Genomic DNA, 22,826 nt, shown 5'->3' with positions numbered 1-22,826 from the left:
TTGGCTTTGGTGAGTGGAGGTCTGTATTGATGAGTCCATGCATAACCTCCATCCCTGCCACCATGGCCACTTTGTTCATGAACCCATTGGGCACTGACAGGGATGGCTGGGAAAAGAGGCTGTCAGATCTATTTCCCACTCTTTGAGATGCCAATGTGTTACCAATAAGTCTAGAGTAATTGCTCTTTCTTGCTCACTAGGTCCAATCAGTATACTGTCATTAATGTAATGGACCAGAGTGATACCTTGTTGAAGGGAAAGGTGATCAAGATTCCTGCAAACTAAATTATGACGTAGGACTGGAGAGTCGATATATCCCTGAGGTAGGACAGTGAAGGTGTATTGCTGGCCCTGCCAGCTGAAAGCAAACTGCTTCTGGTGGGTTTTATTGACAGTGATGGAGAACAAGGCATTTGCTGGATCAGTAGCTGCATACCAGGTACCAGGGGATGTGTTAATTTGCTCAAGCAATGAAACTACATCTGGTATAGCAGCTGCATTTGAAGTCACCACCTGGTTAAGCTTAATGATAATCCCCTGTCATTCTCCAAGTTCCATCTGTCTTCTGGACAGGCTAGATAGGCGAATTGAATGGGGATGTGATGGGAATCACCACTCCTGCATCTTTCAAGTCCTTGATGGTGGCACTAATCTCTGCAGTCCCTCCAGGAATGCAGTATTTCTTTTGGTTTACTTTTTTCCTAGGTGGAGGCAGTTCTCGGGGCTCCCACTTGGCCTTTCCTGCAATAACCCTCATTCCACAGTACAGGTCAAGGAACCAATATGGGGATTCTGCCAGCTGCTGAGATATTTGTTCTAATTATACATTCTGGAGCTAGAGAAATAGCCACAGAATGGGTTCAGGGACCCACTAAAACTCCATTGATCACCTGACTTTCATAAGCCCCTACTCTGACTGATGAACCACAGTGACCTTTTGGATTTGCTGGAATCAGTGTCAGTTCAGAGCCAGTGTCCAGAAGTCCCCAAAAGTTCTGATTATTTACTTTTCCCCAGTGCAGTTACCCTGGTAAAAGGCCATAGGTCCCTTTGAGGAATGCTGGGAGAAGGATTAACTGTATAATCCTTAAGGGGACTCAGCTTCCCCTTCTCCCAAGAGGTTTTGGGTGTGTAACCCAAAGTCTTAAGTCTTGGAACTGACTCTGACTCTGTTTTTATGATTCAGGTTAGATTTTTGTTCATTTGACCTAGAACTTTTCTACTTATACATCAAGTACTAATTTAGTAGGCTTTCTATCTGTTTCACTTCTAGGAACATGATCAGCTAGCCATTGCCATAGTTCTATGCAAGTCAGACTGTTATGATTACTGTCCATAATGGTAACCAGACCCACTTTGCCTTTGACAGTTGAGTGTGGCCACTTGGCTGCTGCCACCCCGGGAACCAGTTACTCTCATTGCATTTAGGTTTCCCAATTCAGTGACTTCATTTCCCACTGTAAGGTCTGGCATAAGAGAAGAGCCTTCACAGAGCTCTTCAAAGATGCCAGAATTCTCCTCACAAATTTATTTCTTACAGTGGTGGTGAAAGGTATGTTGTCTGGTCTCTCTCACTGTGGATGAATAAATCTTCAATGACAAATCCACTCTAACATTCCTGTCTCCCTAAACCTTTGAATCCTTTCCTCTGTGTTAAACCAAAGCAGGTCTGGCATTTGTAATTCACTCTTTTGGTCTGTGTTTCAGCCAACCACTCAAACTGTTAGAGCCCGTCCTAACTACCTAAGCTGCAACGTTAAATACAGAATCTCTGCTTAGTGAGCCTATATCAGTAAATATGACTTGGTGGTTCCTTCTGCCATTATCCCACACCCTTAATATCCCTTCCCACGCATATTCTCTGGATTTATGTCTGTATAAATTAGAAAACCCAAGTAGTACTTTTGGAGCGTTGTATTCCTCCTCTTGAGTCATACTTTATACTTCACCTTTATTGGAAAGTCTAGAAGCAAAGAGGAGTTTGGGGCTTGGGTCCTGAAAAGAATTGGCTTTGTCTTACATGGCAACTGCCTAATGGGAGGCCATTACAGTGTCCTCAGGGCAATGCAGGTTAATTCCTTCAGAGGGTAGAGAGACCGCTTCCACTGAGGGTGGAGAGTTTTCTTTCACTGGCAAAGAAGACTTAGAATTTAGAGGCTCATTGTCCCCAGCTTCTTTAGGGTTTCCTACATGTCACCATTTCAACTTACATGTTCTCATTCTTTCTCAATCAAATGCCCTCACTTTAACAGTAGACACCTGCAGGGCTGGTAGTTCTACTTGCATGGTAATTCAGGATGAGATTCTTTGTTTGATTTTCAGCACTCTCAGCCCTGTGGCTACGGGAAATAAGGGTCTTCAGTGCACACACAGAAACTTTCACTTAATTTATGCTGCACTTAAGCTGGGAATTCAAATCGCTGTCCTTTGCTTTCACCGCTTTGTCTGGTGACATTAGGAGCATCCAGCTAATCTCATTATATTGGTTAGTTTTCCAAGTGTTTGAAAGTATCACATTCACAGTTACTCAGCTCCTTACTTCTTATAAGTGGTTGATTAGGAATTTCCATTGGAAATATTATGCGTATCTCTATTGCCGGATCACACCAAGGACTCTCAGTGCTCTCTTTACTACTGGAAATAGAGTCATTAACATCTTTAAATCCAATCAGATTAGAGAGCCAGTTCCAGAACCCCCAGAACCAATTAACTCATTCTTAACATTCTGTTCCTATAGGACTACTCTTGGTGCCAAAGTCTTTATTAGTCAAGGTTTTCCAGAGGAATTGGCTCGCATAATTATGATGGCCAAGGAGTCCCGAGATCTATAGGTGGCAAGTGGGAGACCCAGAAGAGTTGATGGTATAGTTCTAGTCCAAACCAGAAGGCCTGAGAACTAGGAGAGCCGATGGTGTAAGTTCCAGTCTGAGTCTGAGTCTGAAGGCAAGAGAAGACTGACATCCTAGATTGAAGACAGTCATGCAGAGAGTGGGAATTCTGTCTTACTCAGCCTTTTTGTTCTATTCAGGCCTTCAGTGGAGCTAAAGAGGTTGATCCATATTCGGACGAGGGGGAGGGCTGGGGAAGTGGGGAATGCCATCTGCTTTACTCAGTCTACAGATTCAAATGTTAATCTCATCCAGAAACACCTTCACAGACATACTCAGAATAATGTTTATCCAAATATCTGGGCTCCCCATGGCCCAGTCAAGCTGACACATAAAATTAATCATCACACCATTCATCTGTCTGTGGACACTTGGGTTGCTTCTGCCTTTTGGCTATTAAATAATGCTGCTATGAACGTGAGTGAACAAATATCTGAGTCTCTGTTTTCAGTTCTTTTAGGTATCAAATGGTATTTTTATCTAGTTATTGCATGTAGAATCTAGTTATTGCATTCAGAATTCCAGTTGCTGAATCACTTTAATCATCAGAGGCGTGTTTTAGAAAAAACAGTTGTGTTGCATCTGATGCATATTTAGGTTATATGGATTCAGTTGTACTGTAGGGTAATTGAAGGGATTTTCAATGGAAATGTTTTAGTAAAACTTGGTTTTTGCCTAATCCACTGCCTTTGGAACCCAATCTTGGTGTAAAATGCAGCTATACAGTATTGCTTTTCTTTTACAAAGAAGAAAAAATAATTTCTGACAATTCCTTTCTACATGTCTTCTCAATGCTAATGAAATAAAAAATGTCTGTATCTGGTTCTCTAGTTGACAGAGGAGAAGTTTGAGGAATGCCTGTTTATTCAATTGTTCATTTTATCACTCAAAGGAAGATTTTGAGCAAAGCAAAAACATATTTCTGTATTCATAACTTTATTCTTTATAAGGTGCTGAAGAGGGAGGCAGAATATTTTAGGGTTGATAAGGCACATAAAATAAGTATGATGATTTTGAAGGAGCACTGAGTTAGGTATTGGGAAATACGTTGATTTTATTAATCCCACTTTACTATTAAGGTATAATTTTGGACAAGCCAGTTTACCTCTCTGAGCTCATTTGCTTGTCTGAAAGACAGTGAAGGTGATAATACAGGCTACTGTTTTATAGTGTTGTGATGATCAAATGAGGTAAAGTATGTGGAATCTTTCAAATGTTATATAGATATTAGATGGCATTTTATGATCTGAGCTGAGAGAATGAGAAAATGGCTGTTAAATGTAATACACCTGCTTGTGTATTGGATGGTTTCTGTGTGTCTAATTAAAAGGTCTAAGTTTTGAACTGTGGAAGATGACTGTGAAGTGAAGGAATTTGATTTTGCCCCAGACCCTCAATTCATTGGAAGGAGAGAAGTGAGAATCTTGTAGCCACTGTAAGCCAATTTTTGATATTAAAAAACTTCTATTTTACTCTGCTTTGAGAACATTTACATGGTATTCAGAACTCTACTAATGAATCAGAAATTTGTCTGTATATATCCCTTTTTTAGCCCAGTATGTATATTATGTGACAGTTCCATTTTACTAGAGATTTTGGAAACATTTTTTGTTTGCATGTTGAAGATGGTTTTTTTGTGTGTGAGTTGAGGTTTATTTAATATGGCAGTTTGAAAAGTACCAAACAATGATTTTTTTTTTAACAAGTTTTTTGATGGCTTATCTTTGTGTCCTACAGAGAGAGACTAGAGACTAGGGGTAGACAAACTACTCTTTTCTCTAGCTTATTTTGATGATCCATACAGATGGATTTGTTATATCTCTGTAAGTGAGAGACATAAATAAAGTGTTACTTCTGAGATACTTCTTTTGTAGAAAAAGGGACTGGTTTGCTTTACTACATATCTTTGGAGCTTTTTCTCTTTAGGAACTTGAGTTAGAATGAAAAATCTCAAAACTTAAACTTTTTAAAAAAACACGTGTTTTTGGAACTAAGTAAATTTGAAGTTTATCTTTTTTATGAGTTTCGATAAAGACTCTATGATGACATATAGTGAGAACTTTTGCCTCGTCCCATAAAGCAAACCAAAAATGTATCATTAAATACTAGTTGACAGAATGATTATAGGGTTGGGGCAGGGAAAATACAAGATAACTTGGGACTATCTCATAGTAACAGAAAGTAAGGAAATGCTCAAAAAACAAAAAGGTGAGAGCATGTCAAAGGGATATAGGAGCCAGCTGAAAGAGCTTACAATGCCCAAAGCTGGAACAATTTGAGCAACAGAATAAATGATGTAGTATTGGATTGTAACCCAAAGTATACAATAAATATCCATGAGTCCATACTGATGTAAATAAGTGATTGAATGAATGTGTAAATGGAGGAAGAGAGATAAATCTTCCATACGGAAGAGTTACAAATAATATATGTAGATGCTCTCTACTCAGGAGGTAGAGCATAATTCTTTCCCTCCCTACTTGAGAGTGGGCTAGATTTAGTCACTTCCAAGGAATAGATTATGGAAGGGAAAAATAATAACTTATAGTGGAAAAGTCTGGCAAACACTATCTTAACGAACTTATGGAGGTTTACATGCCCAGTGATGTCCTATGGGTATCATGTTCCTCTTGATATGATGTGATGAGAAGGGCAGTTCATCTCTATGTTATTCTTTCTAAAAACTTATAACCCTAGTCTAATCACAAGAAAAAAACATCAGACAAACCTAATTGAGGGTCATTCTGCAAAATACCTGACCAGTACTCCTCAAAACAATCAAGATCATGGAAAAGAAGCAAAGACAGAAAACTGTCACAGACCAGAGGAAACTGGGGAGATGTGACAGCTACATGGTGTCCTGGATGGAATCCTGGAACAGAAAATGGACATTAATGGAAAAACTGATGAATAATATCTGGGCTTAGTTAGTAGTAATGTACCAATGTTGGTTTCTTCATTTTGACGAATGTACTGTGGTAATGTAGGATGTTAGTGATAGGAGAAACTGGGCAGAGGGTATACAGACACTGTCTGTACTATCTGTCAACTTTTCTGTAAATCTAAAATGATTGTAAAATAAAATGTGTATTAAAACCTTGTTGCCAATTTTTTTGATTATATAGAATCAAATGATGTGAAGAATAAAAACTGCTTGTTAACCAATTTTCTCCAGTTAGCATGTTTTATTTTAATAATGTGATTTTTCCCCTAAAAATGGAATAATATGCATTACCACTATTTAGATTTATAAGTTCTCTGTTCATAAACAATAGTTTCATTTATATGTAAGATTTAGTGATCTTTTAAAAGTCATATTAATATCTGAAACTTTTAAAACTATAGAAGGAGGTTAATAAGGTACAAGTTAATAGCTGTGTATTTTGAAGGGAAGAAGTTAATAAGTTACCATAGTGGTACACAGGATCTGAGTTGTGATTGTTTTGAGAATTATTTGAGATTTTCGAAGTTCTTATGTTGATATTGTATTTCATCAGTATAGCACTTTGGGAACTTAAAAATTTAACAGCATCAGTTAAGGTAATGTTAACACATTTAAGTTAACACATAAAAAGCAATCTAATAAAACAAAAGAATACTTAAAATAATTTAAAATATAATCTTTGTTATTAGCTGTTAAAATGAATATAAGTAAATTTAATATCATTTCTTTTCTAGATTTATTATCTAGGATAGATTTGGATGAACTAATGAAAAAGGATGAACCACCTCTTGATTTCCCTGATACCCTGGAAGGATTTGAATATGCTTTTAATGAAAGTAAGTGGTGTGTGCTATGTGTAAGATTTATTTCACAATGCTAATAGAATCATTGGACAGATATTATTTGCCAGCTAGAATGCTTTATGTATTTCTTTTGAGAAATAATGACTTATCCTTTCATGCTGAAATTTTTCACTCAAGTAAAAGAACCAAGTTATAATTTCCCATAGTTGTCAAGTCACTTAAACTGATGGACATAAATTTGATTTGGCTTCTGTACTTCAACCTTGAGCTTTCAGCTCCCTGGTATCCAGTTGGAACTCCCAACTAAATTATATAGAAGGAATGCTACCATTTCACGTAGCATTTCATGTTATTTAAAATGAAATGACTGGCAATAATTATCTGTGACAAAATTTTAAAGCATATTACTCAGTTTTCCATGATATTTTCAGGCAACATCCTTATTTTAAAATTTATTAATTAAATTCTGAGTAAAATAAACTTTGCACTTGGGATTTGGAAGAACATACCATAGATTGCAAGGGTGTTTCTGGGACAAAGAATTATGATTCATTGGATTAATAACACACCATTATACTTGAAGGGTAATGTTATTACAGGCTAGGTAGCATTTGAGTTGTAGCTTTCTATTTGTTGCTCTGCATTAACTAAATTGGTGATCTGTCATCATTGTGTTAGTGGATATCCCTTTACAATATCAGTTATAGGTGTTAGGACTTCGAGTGATAGTCTCTGTGTACTAGAATATTAAGTGAATTTAAACGGAAGATATTGGAAACTTTAATTTCTTTTCTGATATTAATTTTCATGCTTTTTTTGTGTGTGTGTGTGAGGAAGATTAGCTCAGAGCTAACATCTGTTGCCAGTCCTCCTCTTTTTGCTGAGAAAGATTGTCCCTGGGCTAATATCCATGCCCATCTTCTTCTACTTTTATATGGGACGCCTGCCATAGCATGGCTTAACAAGCGGTGCATCGGTCTGCGCCCGGGATCTGAACCTGCGAACCTGGGCTACCGAAGCGGAACTTAACCACTCCGCTACTGGGCCAGCCCCTCATGCTTTTTTATAAAGGATATTTTCTGCCAAAATATGTATGAATAGTAATATTTAAAAAAATTTTTTTATATTTTAATAACAGAATCAAATGAGCACTGAGACTAACATTGCCTCTGTTCTTTTGAAATGATTACTAGATTCTTCTTTCAGAATAGCGATGGGGAGTGTGTTGGTAGTGTGGGTAAATCATAGAACTGTGTTTCGTTTATGGATGTAGGACATCAGTTTTCATTGAGTCTGTCTTTCATCTTCCTTGAACATTTCTTAAAGTGAGTAAAAAATAAAGAAGCAATACATTTTTATCTCTCCCTTTCTTCTCAGATACAGTCACACACACGTGTCTTTACACACATTTGTACACCCTTGCATGCATATACCATGCACTCACATACTTTTGTACACACCTACACTTTGCACACGCTTATGCCCTTTCATGTACATATACCTCAAATGCACATGCACTCTTGCACATATGTACCATTTATTTTTTAAGTATCCTAGACATTGTTTTGCATACATATAGACTAACAGTGTGAGGCAAAGATGCTTGCATTCCAAGGACAGAATGTCACTTTTAAGGATCTTATTTTTAGCATGATACAGTTCACCTTTGAATTCAGGGTTAGTGGTGAATATTTTTTCAAAGAGGTGAGGATTTGAAAATAGGAAACTGGGTCTCGATATTAAACCCCTAAAAGGGCAATTCTAACTTAGTATCTTCAGGGATTTCTTTTTCAGATTTATAATGACAAAAACTCTTAGGAAAGCTTTGAAATGAAACTTTCATTACCTGATTGAAGAAGCTTGTAAATTTTTCTAAAGGATTTTAAAGTTCTTAGTTGTAAAAGAAGAATTTGGATACAAAGTTCACTCTAAGCAAAAAAAAAAATTGTAACAAAGGGAAGAGATTCTTTTTACCTGCATCAAAATGATACCTTTTTCCTTCAATTCACTGTGCCTTTTCAAATATTCCTTGTGATTAAATTGCCCATTTAGCCATTTTCCAATTGTTGTAATTGTGTAAGGCTCAACTCAAATGTCCTTGCTTTGGAATATGAAGAAGGTGAAGGCTTTTCCCCTTTTACCCTCACCCATACTCCCTAAGCCCTGGTGCAGCATCATAATACTGCACACTTTGTATCACCAAAAAAATAACTGGACTTGGTGGCAGACCATTTGAATTTGAATCTTGTCTTCCAGGATACCTGTTATTTACTGAACTCTTACTGCCAGAAAGTGTCCTAAATATTTTAAATTTATTAGTTCGTTTAGGCTGGTGATAGCCTATTTTGGGTCCTAGACTCCACCACAAATGTAATAAAATAAATGGAAACACTTCCCAGAATAACATGCATTTGGGTATACACGTGAAACTTTACAACCAATTCTAGGGGACCCTAAGCTAAAGTCTCCTAAATCAGACCCTAGACAGTTGCTGGAGAGATTTTCCAAACCTTTGAGATATGCTAAATTTGCAAATGTAAGTATAACATAAGTGATCCAGATATCTTTTCTGGATGAGAATGCTCACCTTTTTTGCCTCTTTACCTTCTTTTCACTTTTAACACTAGTGCTAATAGTTGGCTCTTTTGATGGGGCCCATTTTTCCTAAAGAATCAAAATCTGTATGACTTTATAAGAATTATTATGTCTAAAATGAGTAGAGAATTTGAAAAAACAACAAAACGTCTTTGAGATGTAGATTCAAGTGGTCTGTTAAACTCACTAGCTAGGTAGGTCAGTTCCCTTTCACACAGCAGTCTCACAGAAAATACATTTCAAATTTCAGCTGCAGCAATATTACACATTACTATATTTCATATACCTTTAAGGTTGCTTTAGTCAAAATCATAAGTTTTAGATATGTAGATGCCCTCAATCTACTTGTATTGGTATCTTAAATCGGAATTTCCTTCTCCCAGAAAGAAAAACATAGATTCATCTTATAGTTTGTATGGCACCATCTGACCATAAAAGAGTGTTATAGTGATCCAGTACAATAGTGATCCAGTACAGTGTCTCGTGTTGAGAGAATTAAAGAGCTTTACAACTAAAGATTACCCCTTATTTTATATATTAGAAATAACCATTTTATATGTAGTGAAATTGATTCATACAACTAGTGAAGTTTTTTTACTTGGGGTAGTATATTTCCTGGATTCAGTTTCAGTTCCATAACTTACAAGTCTTTCTCCACTCCTGTGTGCCACCATTAGGTAAAAATCAAGTACTAACTCTTTCAGCTTGATTATGTCCCTCCTCTTCCCCTAAACCCTTTCTTACGCCTCACTGCTCTTAGGATAAAGGTCAAACCCAGTAGTTTGGGCCTTCTACCATTTGATCCCAACGTGTCCTCCAGTGTTATATTCTACTATTTGGCTCAATACTCTTTGTTTCTGTTAAAATGGATTGTTCACTGTTATTTGAACTTGCTGTCTATTTTTTACAATTTTATTTATATTGCTTTTGTGGGGTGGGGGTTAAAGCAATTGGCCTGTGGTCTATTTCTCTCCTCATTACCAGGGGAATGCTCCTGGGCAAAGAAAGAAGACAGGTGGCCTGGTCTTTTCTCCTTGTAAACATGCTGATAATTTAATCTTTTAGTGAATACAAACTAATGTTTACTATGAGGAGAATCCTTATGCATGGGATACTTTGAGCAGGATGACCACTTTGGCATTGCTTATGGTAAACAAACCTACAATCTATGGATATGTGAGACATGTTTCTCTCAAGAATATCACATAAGCAGTACAACTCTCTGGCACATAAATTGGAAGTGTTTTATAATCAAGATGCTCACCAATGTGTGAGGAAACCTATATGCCTCGCTTAGAGACCTCGCCTACTCTGGAGCAGAGTGCTCCCAAGTGAGAGCAAAGGACCTGGGAAGAAATACCCAGGCTGTCCCAGACCTCTTGCTGCTTTGCCTGTGCCTGTTGACTGCTTATACCCTTGAAATTATTAGTAAAGTTATTCATTATCAGTAAAATCTCTGAATTGAGTGAGTCTGACCTGACAGTCCAAACCTGTGTTGGCTCACAGCCTCTCTCCAATTTCCGTATGAATCCTACCTATATTTCAAGGCCTGGTTGAGAAATCTCACTGAAACCTTCTGAACATATTCTAGCTTATAGGGATCCTTCATTTTTCCAAACTCATTTTAGACTTTATTGTTTACATGAATTGCCTGGAGCAGTTTTTATATTATTGACTTGCTTCATTCTTGTTGAGCTTCCTGAAAAGTTGCTTAACTTTGAATATTTATGCTTCTACTGCTCAGGTAGCCTCTAAACTTAAGAACTGGGACCATGTCCATGGCTGTAGCTAGCAAAGATCCTTATACATTATAGGTCCTCAAATATTGTTAATTTGCTTTAGATTAGAGAAATGAAAATCAAAAAGCATAGCATTTGAGTACTTGGGGCCATTCTTTTGTGCTATTTTATGTTTGCATCATATTGATATTTGAAGAAAAAATCTAATGAAAAAACGAAACTGTTCTGAGACAGTTATTTTAAATTTTTATCAGACATTATTTGTTGTACTTTCCGTATTATTGTAAATGTACTCTGAATCACAGCAATGTTGTTGTTTATCTTCTAGAGGGGCAGTTAAGGCACATAAAAACTGGGGAACCGTTTGTTTTTAACTACCGGGAAGACTTGCACAGATGGAACCAGAAAAGATACGAAGCTCTAGGAGAGGTATGGTCATATATATACAACTTCAACCTTGTTTTTTCCAATTTTAAGTAGTCAGAATAAAGGTTTTAAAGCTGAAGCAGGTCATGTGCTCTTTCTAGAAAAAGTGATTCTAAAAAGGTTTTGCCTTTTTTTGGTTTAATTATCTTTAATGGTTATGTTTGACATGTTCTCAGTTTAAAAGTTTATGTTTTTATACAAACATATCCTTCCCATGACCTTAATATTTTGTGGTGAGTCATTACATTGGAAAACAAATTTATGCCAAATTTTATTTTTTTAAATGGTTTTAAGAGGTTGACTCCTTTGCTGTGCCAGGAGGAATAAGTGTTCTTTTAAGTGCTTATCTGGAAAAAAAAAAAAAAAAACAGAGAGTTACCTGTGTTAACTGTGTGATATGATGGATATATTAATTATCTTGATCTTGATAATCTTTCTAGAATATGTATATCAAATCATCATTTTGTATACTTTAAATATTTACAATTATGTTTGTCAATTATTCCTCAATAAAGTTAAAAAAAGTGCTTATCTATATGAAGAGGATTGATATTTGGCTAATAAATTGGATCTAACCTGCTTACTGACTTGATAAAGGATTAAGCCTTGTGACCATTAGGTACTTCACATGATACCGGTGGTAGGAACCTTTGAAAATGTCATTTGTCATTCAGGTGAATGATTTGTTAAAGCTAACGTTTTACTCATTCTCTGTCATATTAAGTATTTTTAATAAAATGCATAGGGATACATTTGTTTAGTGTGATAACTAGACAACTACTTTACTTCTCTAAGGAAAAGCTGAAATTTCTTTATTCCTTGTTGGCTCTTTAATAAAGTAGTCACAGTGAGTTACTTGGTTAAGAATAGCGTAAAGAGAGGCTGGCCCCGTGGCATAGCAGTTAAGTGCGTGCACTCCGCTGCTGGTGGCCTGGGTTCAGATCCCGGGCGCGCACCGATGTACCGCTTGTCAGGCCATGCTGTGGCGGCATCCCATAAAAAGTGGAGGAAGATGGGCACAGATGTTAGCCCAGGGTCAGTCTTCCTCAGCAAAAAGAGGAGGATTGGCATGGATGTTAGCTCAAGGCTGATCTTCTTCACACACACACAAAAAAGAATAGCATAAAGAATATATGAAACTTAGTTTATGTTGGCTGGGAGACAGTTCTCCATGGATCTCTTGCATTTCTGCATGTCTCTGAGCAAAGGCATTGACTGCTTTGTTCTGGACTATCTTTTTGAGAACGTTTGTATAAGAAACAACCTTGGAAGATAGAGATTGTGTCTTCCTCCAAGGCAGAGGGCAGATTTGTTTGCTGTCCAAGCTACTAAAGATAACGTTCCTCCCTTCCTCTATTGGTGGCAATATGTGGGCAGATTTGCTAGCAACCCTCTTATAAGATTGGGCTGTGTAAGCTTGTCATTCCTTAACTTTGATGTTGTCCCACTGTGTGCTCAGCCTCTACTCTTGGCCTATCCATATGGCCTTTTTGGGATTTGAGGGGCAAGAGGAACAGATGAAAACTTGAAGCTGATGCTGCCTGCTGTACCCTGAGTAACATCTGACCCTGGAGTCTAGTGTCTTCTGGCAGCATCCATGAAATTGTAGTAGGCTAACTTGTTACCTTGCAAGCAGGGTAAAATCTCAGGCCCTCCACAATTCTTGACATTGTTCTCTAGCATTTATAGCTTAAGTATGTTTTAATGCCCTGAATAATTTCTGCTGCACATAAAAAAAAATTTGCCTATTTCCACTTGAATTAATTATATGCTGCAAACTGGTAATATTTTGATTATTGAATATCCATACCCTGTGGCCTAAGGACTGGGGTTGTTTATTTATTTATTTTGATGAGGAAGATTGACCCTGAGCTAACACCAGTTGCCAATCTTCCTCTCTTTGCTTGAGGAAGATCGTCCCTGAGCTAACATCTGTGCCAGTCTTCCTCTATTTTGTATATGGGATGCCACCACAGCATAGCTTAATGAGTGGTATAGGTCTGCACCTGGGATCTGAACCCACAAACCCTGGTTGCCAAAGCGGAGTGTGGCAGACTCAACCACTACACCACCAGGCCAGCCCTATTTGTTTTTTTTTTTTTAATATGGGGCTTACATTTTACTCTTTTCCATAAGCCATGTACACTTGTTCACTTGGACATGTGTTGTTCTCCAAATGTACCCTGTCTTTTTTGGTATCTGCATCTTTTTTCACTCTCAACCTATATCCTCCAACATCATCTGTATCAAAATCTGGCCAGTGTGTCTTATTAGACAATCCCATGTGTAAGTGATTCCTTTCTCGAGACTACGGTCTCCTACCTAATTCTTTGGACATGGGGCGGGTAACAGATTTATTTTTGTTGGACTTTACTCCATGATAATCAAAATATTTTGAATTTTCACTTTAATGATTATATATAGGGAGAGAAAATATTCTGCATATCTAGGTTCCCACCTCCTGTACCTGAATTCACATTTGTGTTTATAATCGGGTTGGCCCCAAGTGATCACCTAAAATCACAGAATTTCTCTTTTAATGCAATGTTTCTCAAATTTAGATCAGTGGATCCCTGAGCTTCAAATACCAATCCCTTTTATTCCCCAATATATTGATCAAAAGTTAATGTAACTTCCTAACATAAAATTCAGCACAACAAAAGATCCAAGGGTGGAGAGGGAAAGTCTGATTGTTATAGCATTTGTTCTATACCATCTTGCTTCTTATGTCTTATTTGAAATACTTGTTTTCACTGCTAATTTCACTGTTGAAGATTGGTTATTAATTGAATTTCATTTCCTACATCTTAGGAGTGAGATGTAGGAGTTCTAGGTATATACAAATAATAACACAATTTTCACTACAGTGAATTTATTTGGGGTTTATTGTAGTGAGATTTAACACTTACGTGGACCTGTCTTTTCATCCATATTTCTTAATTTCTATTCCTGAGCTATGCCTTCAAGTTAGATTTACCAACTTGCTATTCTCATTCACACCTTGTACTTTTATCTTACACTGTTTTCTCTCTTTGACGTGCCCTTCCTCCCTTGTTCACGATACCCTTATCTCCACCTGCCTTCAGGTTTTGACTCAAATGTCTCCTCCTTTAGGGAACTTTTCCTCACCTCCTTTGCTACAGTCTTTCTTTCTCTCTTCTCGATTTCCTTTTTCCCTATTCTCCTTTTCTTCCTATCTTGTCTTCTTCCAAAAATGATTTAAAGTGACTTTAAAGATGAATGTCATTTGCAAGATTAAAAATTAAATTAAAAATAAAATAGAATAAAAAAATAATGTTACTAAAGTAAACTAAAGGCATGAGTTTGCTTTATTTCTCTTAAGGTACTTCACTCTGTTTTGCAGTATTTTTTTATGCATGTCTCTAAGCAATTTGGGGAAACTTTCTGTGTCCTCTGATATTTGTTGGTAATAAATGAGTATGGTACAAATATATAAACCGTTTTGTGTAAATTCTGAATCTGTGCACTGTAGAGAATTTCTTTCTTTCTTTTTTTTTTTTGTGAGGAAGATCAGCCCTGAGCTAACGTCCATGCTAATCCTCCTCTTTTTGCTGAGGAAGACCGGCTCTGAGCTAACATCTATTGCCAATCCTCCTCCTTTTTTTTTTCCCCAAAGCCCCAGTAGATAGTTGTATGTCATAGTTGCACATCCTTCTAGTTGCTGTATGTGGGACGCGGCCTCAGCATGGCTGGAGAAGCGGTGCGTGGGTGTGCCCCGGGGATCCGAACCCCGGGCTGCCAGTAGTGGAGCACGCACACTTAACCGCTAAGCCACGGGGCAGGCCCTAGAGAATTTCTTAATGTTAGGAATTTAAACATAAGGACATGTATTCTCTTGTAAAGGAAAATGGTGTGTTAATGATAGTTTTCCTATTTGTAAATCTAAACAATTTTTAATTATTTTATTCTACTTTTAATGTACGTTCTAGAAGTTTCAGACTATTAAAGCTTTGCTGACTAAAATTATTTGATAAAAAATAGACTGTATTTGTGGCATATTCCATTGGAAAATTTTTAACCTTTGTTGGCAACTCTAGATTTATGTCACTATAATTTAGAAAATGTAAGTTCTTATATAACTGTCTACAGTTCCTAGAAAACAAATAAACCTTTGTATTTAAATTCTGGAAGTAATTTAGTACTTCATGTTACCAATAAGATCTCTAGTTCCATTAAGCAAGAACCTGTAGAAAGCATCTCACCACGTCCCGGACATAGAAGCACTGAGAAACCTCTTTTCTCCTCATTGGTGGATAGGGGGAAATTCAGAAGACAGTGCAAATTTGAGTTTGTTGCCTGGGAGCCTGCCTTAATAAACAGCTTTTGATATGCTTAAGATTGAAGTTTTAAGGAAACAGATTTTGACTTCAGCTAGCAATCTAAACCAAAACCCATTCTGTTTTTTCAGTGTATTCCTACTAAATATTGAGTTTTGTCTTCAGCTGAGAGCTACTATATATGTTTCACAACTGCCGTTTTAGTTTATGTTTATTCCTCTCTTAAGGAGATTACTATAGCAGTCATTCAGCAGAAATTGTTTTTAAGACTTGCTCCTGAAATGCTCTATCATTTCTGTGTAAATTAAACTTATTGTGTAAGTAAAATAAACTGAGATGTCAGTTTGTTTTTAGAATGCAGTGCCGTAACTATGCAAAAGAATACATTCACAGAGTTACATTTTTATAGTCAAACAAATGCTTTTGCTAATATGTATATATATATATATATATATATTTTTTTTTTTTTTTTTTTTGTGAGGAGATCAGCCCTGAGCTAACATCCGCCAATCCTCCTCTTTTTTTCGCTGAGGAAGACGGCCCTGGGCTAACATCTGTGCCTATCTTCCTCCACTTTATATGGGACGCCGCCACAGCATGGCTTACCAAGCAGTGCATCGGTGCGCGCCCGGGATCCGAACCAGCGAACCCCGGGCCGCCGCAGCGGAGCGCGCGCACTTAACCGCTTGCGCCACCGGGCCGGCCCCTGTATATATATATTTTTTTTACTGTCTGCCTATAGCTTGATAAAAACAAGTAGCTTGATGAAAACATATAGCCTTTAATGTTTGGATAATTTCTCTAAATTCAGAAAAATACTGTCAGTTTAAGGACTTAGGTGGGAGAGTGTTGTGAAAGGATAATTTTCGAAATAGAAGTCTCCAGTGTATATATATTGGAGTTGAATGCTGGGGAATGATGTTTCTGGTAGACTCGATCAAAAAGCCTGGAAAGGCTATCATGTTAAATAGTAAATAGAATGGTAAAAACTCAGCATGTCACTTGTGAAATTTTCTCAGTGATCTCTTTCATGTCAGTACTGAATTACTATTAAATGGAGAATTTCTAATTCCGCATAAATTCTAATGAAAGAGAGATTTGATTTTCTTGCCTAATTTAGGTCTTGGCATTTCCTTTAATATTTATCTTGATTGCTTCTTTAAGAATTAATAAATTATCAATGTTCTTAATAAGAGCATAGCAGTGATTGGGTAGTCTTATAAGCTTGACTCTTTGTTCATGGATAGGATCATACTTACAAAAACAACTAGGGGCATAATTGTTTTTCCTGGACCTAAATTAGTAATATGTCTTGTAAAATAGTGGAAAATTACTGAAAAACATTATAATTAAAAAAATGGAATTTATTAAAGAATGTAGGCCAGTGGTGGTTTATAGGGTTTTTTTCAGTGGCCATTTCAGGTATTTGAAATGAGAGCAACTTAAAGTAAGGAACAACAATATAAATTATCATTATTTTAATATTCAAATATTTGAATATAATGTGATTATCTGTATATAATTAATACTTTCATATAAGTGAAATTTGTGCCTCTTATATTGTCACAGAAACAAAGGGCTAGCCATTAGCAGATCTGGGTCCTAATTGTGGCTCAGTCACTATCTGTGTGACTTTAGAAAAATAATATTTCTGAGCCTCCATGGTAAAATAGGGATACAATTATCTGTACTGTTGTGAGGAATAAGTAAGATGCATACATATGATATTTTATATTCTTTAATGTGCCATTAAATATTAGGAGCATGGAATGAAAATAGAACTGCACTATTTAAGATTTCTAATTTACTTTTATTATTAATGTTATGAAGTTCTAATTTCTTGTTTTTCTCTTCCCTTTCTCTCTCTTTGTCTACTTATTATTACTCACATCGAATTTATCTTTCTATGGTAGAGACGAAGAAATGACTTTTGGCCCAGAGTTGGTCAGCAATCTCTTTTGACTTCCATCTCTCTGTAACATCCATTCCTACAAGTGGGATGCTATATCTAGGATGATATTAATAATTAGATATCTTAGAATTAAAGAAATAGTCACTGAAATAATGAGAAAACCCAATTGAGAAAAACTGTAAGCCTCTTAAAAACAATATGGCATTGACATATGAACAGACACACAGACCAGTTGAACACAATACAAAGTCCAGAAACACATTGAACGTCCAAATACACATGGAAGTATAGTTTATGTTATGGTGCAATCTTAAATCACTGGGGGAAAAAGAACTTTAAGTAATTGATAGATAATCGTGGGCCGGCCCCGTGGCTTAGCGGTTAAGTGCGCGCGCTCCGCTGCTGGCGGCCCAGGTTCGGATCCCGGGTGCGCACCGATGCACCGCTTCTCCGGCCACGCTGAGGCCTCGTCCCACATACAGCAACTAGAAGGCTGTGCAACTATGACATACAACTATCTACTGGGGCTTTGGGGGGGGGGGGAAGATAATCGTGAAATAATATAAAATGTGACTATTCATCACACTGGATACCAGAATGAACTCCATATGGGTCAGAGATCTAAATACAAAAAATGAAATAAAACCTATCAACCCAATTGTTTTGAAATACCAATCCAGGATCAATGATTGTAGTTTTGAAATACTACTTCCATTAAAGCAACCTGAGTTCTTTGGTGAAATGTTAGATTCCAGTCTGGGGCAAGAGACAAATGACATGAGCCTGGAATATCTCGTCATATCAGACAGCAAGGAAGCTGCCAAAGGCTACTAGCTCTTCTAAAACTTAAAGAGAAAGACCAAAAAAACCCACACAAAAAACCCAACCATTGGGCAATAGGCATGAACAAGCAGTTTAGGGGGAAAATGCAAATAGCCTTTCAACATATGAAAAGTTGTTTAGCCTCACTCATAATAAGAGACATGTTAATGAAGACTGTACTGAGATAACATTTCTCACCTGTCAGGTGGACAAAACTCTATAAGCTTGACAGCACACTCAGTAGATGGGGCTGTAGAGAAAAAGGACCTCTCATATATGTTGCTGGTAGGAATGTAAAATATGATCCTTTTAGAGGGGAAATTGCCAATATCTTACACAATTACAGATACATTCTCCTTTTTGTGTGAGCAGGGAGGGGAAAGAAATTCAGTATTTGTTGGTTTATTTTTGTGAAAAAAATCTGGAAAGATAAACTCAAATTAATGTTTATCTATGGGGAATGTGGAGGAATGAAATGAAATGATGGCGTTGAGAAATCTCTAATACCTTTTTATATAGTTTTGATTTTTGAACCATATACACATTTTAATATTTTAGGGAAAAAAGCACACCATAAAATTGAAAAGAAGATGAAGCTAATGAGCATAAGTGTCTAGGTGGTAGCCTAACCAAACAGAAAAAAGAATTATTTCAGATGTCTTTTAGATACAGTACTTGGTACTTCCTTTGTTGGATTTTGTCCTAAGGATAAGAAGAATGGCCAATGAAATGTTAAAATTAACTCAGTGGTATTATTGTAAATAGTGATATTAGTATAATAATTTTGATACTATCTTATGAATATGGCATATTAAAGCAAATAAGTAAATATGTAAATGTAATTGTGCACTGTGATTTTCAGGATTCGAGAAAAGAGATACAAAATATAACATCAAAGCAGTTAGGAAGGCCCCTGTAGAGTAAAATTTAAGTTTTGGAATATCACTGCAAACGCATTATGTTTTAAAAGTATATTTCCTAGTTCTACCCACTGAAAAGGACTGGAAGTAGTGATTCCCTACTAGCAATGAGTATACTTAGTGGTAAAACCTTGGTTTCTAAATGCATTACCTAGTAAAAGGAGCCAGGACTCCTTGGAGAAAAGGCTTATTCCAGATCTGGAAATGGGAAAATATAAAATGAGCTGTGGACATCATGTTTTGCTGGAAAGCAAACACTTAGCATAATGGAAGTATGTGAAAAGGACAGAGGAACCAACTTGAAGGGGCTTCCTTTGGCCAGAATTGGGACAATTTGAGGATAAAACAGAATAAGGATTCTATTGATTGTAAAACATTTAATAAAAAGTCATGATTCCATAATATTTTTAAAAAAATATAGTTAATTTGCCATGAAAGATGAAAATTATCTGAAAATTGATGATCAAAGAGAAAGAATTATATAGCTAGCCTTTTTATGAGGAACTGTTGTTCATTTGTAGGTGAGGAAGGAAAGCTTTTCTTTACCAAAGAATACTGGCTAGTAAAATTAAAAAATAGGATAGAATTAGAAAATCACCATTTTGCCACCTGTGGTAGGCATAATTCTAAAGATATTCCCCCAAGATTCTCATTTCCTGCTTATTCTATCAAACGCTAATTTGGTACTACTGTGAAGGGACTTTGTGGATGTAGTTAAGGTTACTAGTCAATTGACCGTAAGGTAGGGAGATTATCCTGGATTATCTGGATGGACCCAGTGCAATCACATAAGCCATTAAAAGGAGAAGAGAAAGGCAGAAGAATCAGTGACAGAAATTCCACCAAGGAAGAGGAAGGAAGAGAGATTCCAAACATGAGAAGGATTCAACACATCATTGCTCTCTCAGAGATATAGGAACCAAGTGCAAGGATCAGAGAGAGGCCTGTAGCAGCTAAGGGTCCCCAAAGTAACAGCCAGCAAGGAAACAGGATCTCAGTCCTACAGCCTCAGTGAACTGCATTTTGCCAACAACCTGAGTGAGCTTGGAAGCAGACTCTCTCCAGAACCTCTTGATAAGAGCCCAGCTGGCTGACGCTTTGATTTTGGCCTTGTGAAACCTGGAGCAGAGAAACCAGTAGAACCAATCCAGATTTGTGATGTACAAATTGTGAGATGCTAAATTGTGTTGTTTAATGTTGTTAAGTTTGTGGTAACTTGTTATATTAGTACTAGAAAATGAACACACAACTCCTCCATAAAATAATTGATTCAGATAAGGATCATGAATGGATGCTAATTTTGTTAGGTGAAAGGATGTGAGGGAATATTTGCATAGTACCAAAGTATCACCTTACAGATTTCTTACAATTGTAAAGGGAAAAATATGTACCTTAAAATCAAGATGTAGCTGTCAGCACTTTACTTAAGTGAACAAAGTTAGTATCACTAGTAATAGAACAGCATGACATTATGTGCTTCCGATGTGATGTGGTTGGAAGTCCACCACATTAACTGTGATTATTCTTCTTATATATGTTGAATCTGACTCTAATCACACCTTTAAATGTATCTTCCAATTTTCATGCCATACAGGAATAGAGGGAAAAGTAAATGACACCACAAGGACAAAATCAGACAAATCCAGAGTATGGGACATGTAAAAGACAGTTGGCTTGGTCTCATCAAGCAGTGAATATTGTTAAAAAGATTTATGTGTTGGAGGTGGAGGAGACTATTGTATATGAAAATAAACAAGGAGACGTAGCAACCAAATTCAATGTGTGAACATTGATGGAATTTTGGTTCCAAAAATAATAATATAAAACAAAAAAAACCCTACACACTTTTTAGGGGCAATTGAGGAAGAATTGTTAATTTTTTTAGATGTGATAATGGTATTATGGTTATGTAGGAAAATTTCCTTATGTGAAATATTTGGGGAGAAAGTCATGATGCCTGCAAGTTATTTTTAAGCGCCTTCTAAGAAAGAGAGGAAAAAACCCACAGAAATAAAAAGAAAGCAGATATGGCAAAATTCTGTTAACAGTTGTTCAAAGTGATAGATGTAAAGGTGTTTATTATACTATTCGGCTTTTCTGTATGTTTGAAAAGTTTCACAATTACATACTGGGGAAAAAAGACGACAATGATAAGAAACTTGAAGGAGCTTCTTGTATGTGAGTGGGCTTGTTCACTTTATTGTTCTTGGACAGTAGTATTTTCTTTGAGACCTTTCAAATACTAGAATTTGGAGTACTTTTCTCTGGAGTAACGAGATCCATTCTAGCACTTGAGTTGTCTCCAAAAAGTTTGTTCCATTTCTTTCGAGATACCTTACTTTGTATTTTGCCTGGGGCATAAATGCCTTTGGAGTCACAGAGGGAATGAACTAGGTTGGTCAGTGTTGTGAAAGTCTTCTATGAGTCTCTTATATTCCTGTATGTCTTATTGGATATACCAAGAATGCACAGCTCTGTCTGCTTTTTACCTGGGCCATTTCTCCAAAGTTGTGTTTGTAGCAAGCAGTCTTGAAGGATGAGGTATTGTCTATCTCTGGGACAAAGAACAGGCTTGCTTACAGCTTGCTATAAAATGGTAGGCTCCCCAATCTTGGTGTTCTTCAGCTTCGACCCCAACCACTATGTGCACAGCATTCATCTAGGCTCATATCACATTACCCCCCAGGGCCTTGGGGTCCAGGGAATCAAAGCAAACATGCTGATGCTGTGCCATGATTAATAAAGTTCTTTGTCTCTGACCCAGAAGTTTTCTGTCTGCTGTCAGCATCTACAAAACAGTAACAGGCTAACTGATGTGTTTGTAACTAGGGCAAAACGAAATCTCAGATCAGTCAGTGACGATTGAGTCTTCAGTAAATAGATCTTCAGTAATCCCTTTGTTTTCAGTCTGACTTCTCAATTCCACTCTTCACTGGACCTGCATTTTCCAAGTCTGAGGCCCTTGGGGTTTTGCTGGGCCAATAACCTGCTTTCCCAGTTTAAATGGGTGGTACCGCCATTCATCCAATTATGTAATTCAGAAACTTCATAGTCTTTTGACTCTTCATATTTAACTTGTAACTGGGTCTTGTTATTTTCCCTTGTTAGCATCACATCTTTCTCCATCTCCACTGCTATTAGTTTAGCTTAGGTCTGTATCATCTCTTAACTAGATTACTTCAATTCAGCTGCAGATTGACTTGTGTCTTCTGTCAGGATTCATATGTTGAAGCCCTAACCCCTAATGCTATTGTATTTGGAGATAGGGCTTTTAGGAAATAATCTAAAGTGAAATGAGGTCATAAGGGTGTGGTTCTAATCTGATAGGATTGGTGGTTTTATAAGAAGAGCAAGAGAGAGATCTGTGTGTGTGTGTGTGTGTATACAGGTGCACACACTGAGGAAAGGCCATGTGAGGACATAGCAAGAAGGTGGCTGTCTGCAAGCGAGGAAGATAGCTCTCACCAGAAACCTAATTG

General features: G+C 36.9%; 1 protein-coding gene across 9 annotated transcripts in view; it reads left to right on the top strand.

Annotated features, from left to right (window-relative positions):
- Positions 1–22,826, top strand: part of FAM172A (family with sequence similarity 172 member A) — a 412,528-nt gene that overhangs the window by 38,217 nt on the left and 351,485 nt on the right. For all 9 annotated transcript variants that reach the window (XM_058530416.1, XM_058530242.1, XM_058529948.1 and 6 more), the window contains 2 exons: positions 6,567–6,668; positions 11,298–11,398. In XM_058530416.1, the coding sequence (XP_058386399.1) occupies positions 6,599–6,668; positions 11,298–11,398 (171 nt within the window). In that variant the 5' untranslated portion in view covers positions 6,567–6,598. The remainder of the gene's footprint in view (positions 1–6,566; positions 6,669–11,297; positions 11,399–22,826) is intronic.

The sequence above is a fragment of the Diceros bicornis genome, chromosome 1 (assembly GCF_020826845.1).
Source record: "Diceros bicornis minor isolate mBicDic1 chromosome 1, mDicBic1.mat.cur, whole genome shotgun sequence".
Classification (NCBI taxonomy): Eukaryota; Metazoa; Chordata; class Mammalia; order Perissodactyla; family Rhinocerotidae; genus Diceros; species Diceros bicornis.
This window is presented reverse-complemented; position numbering and strand designations above follow the sequence as displayed.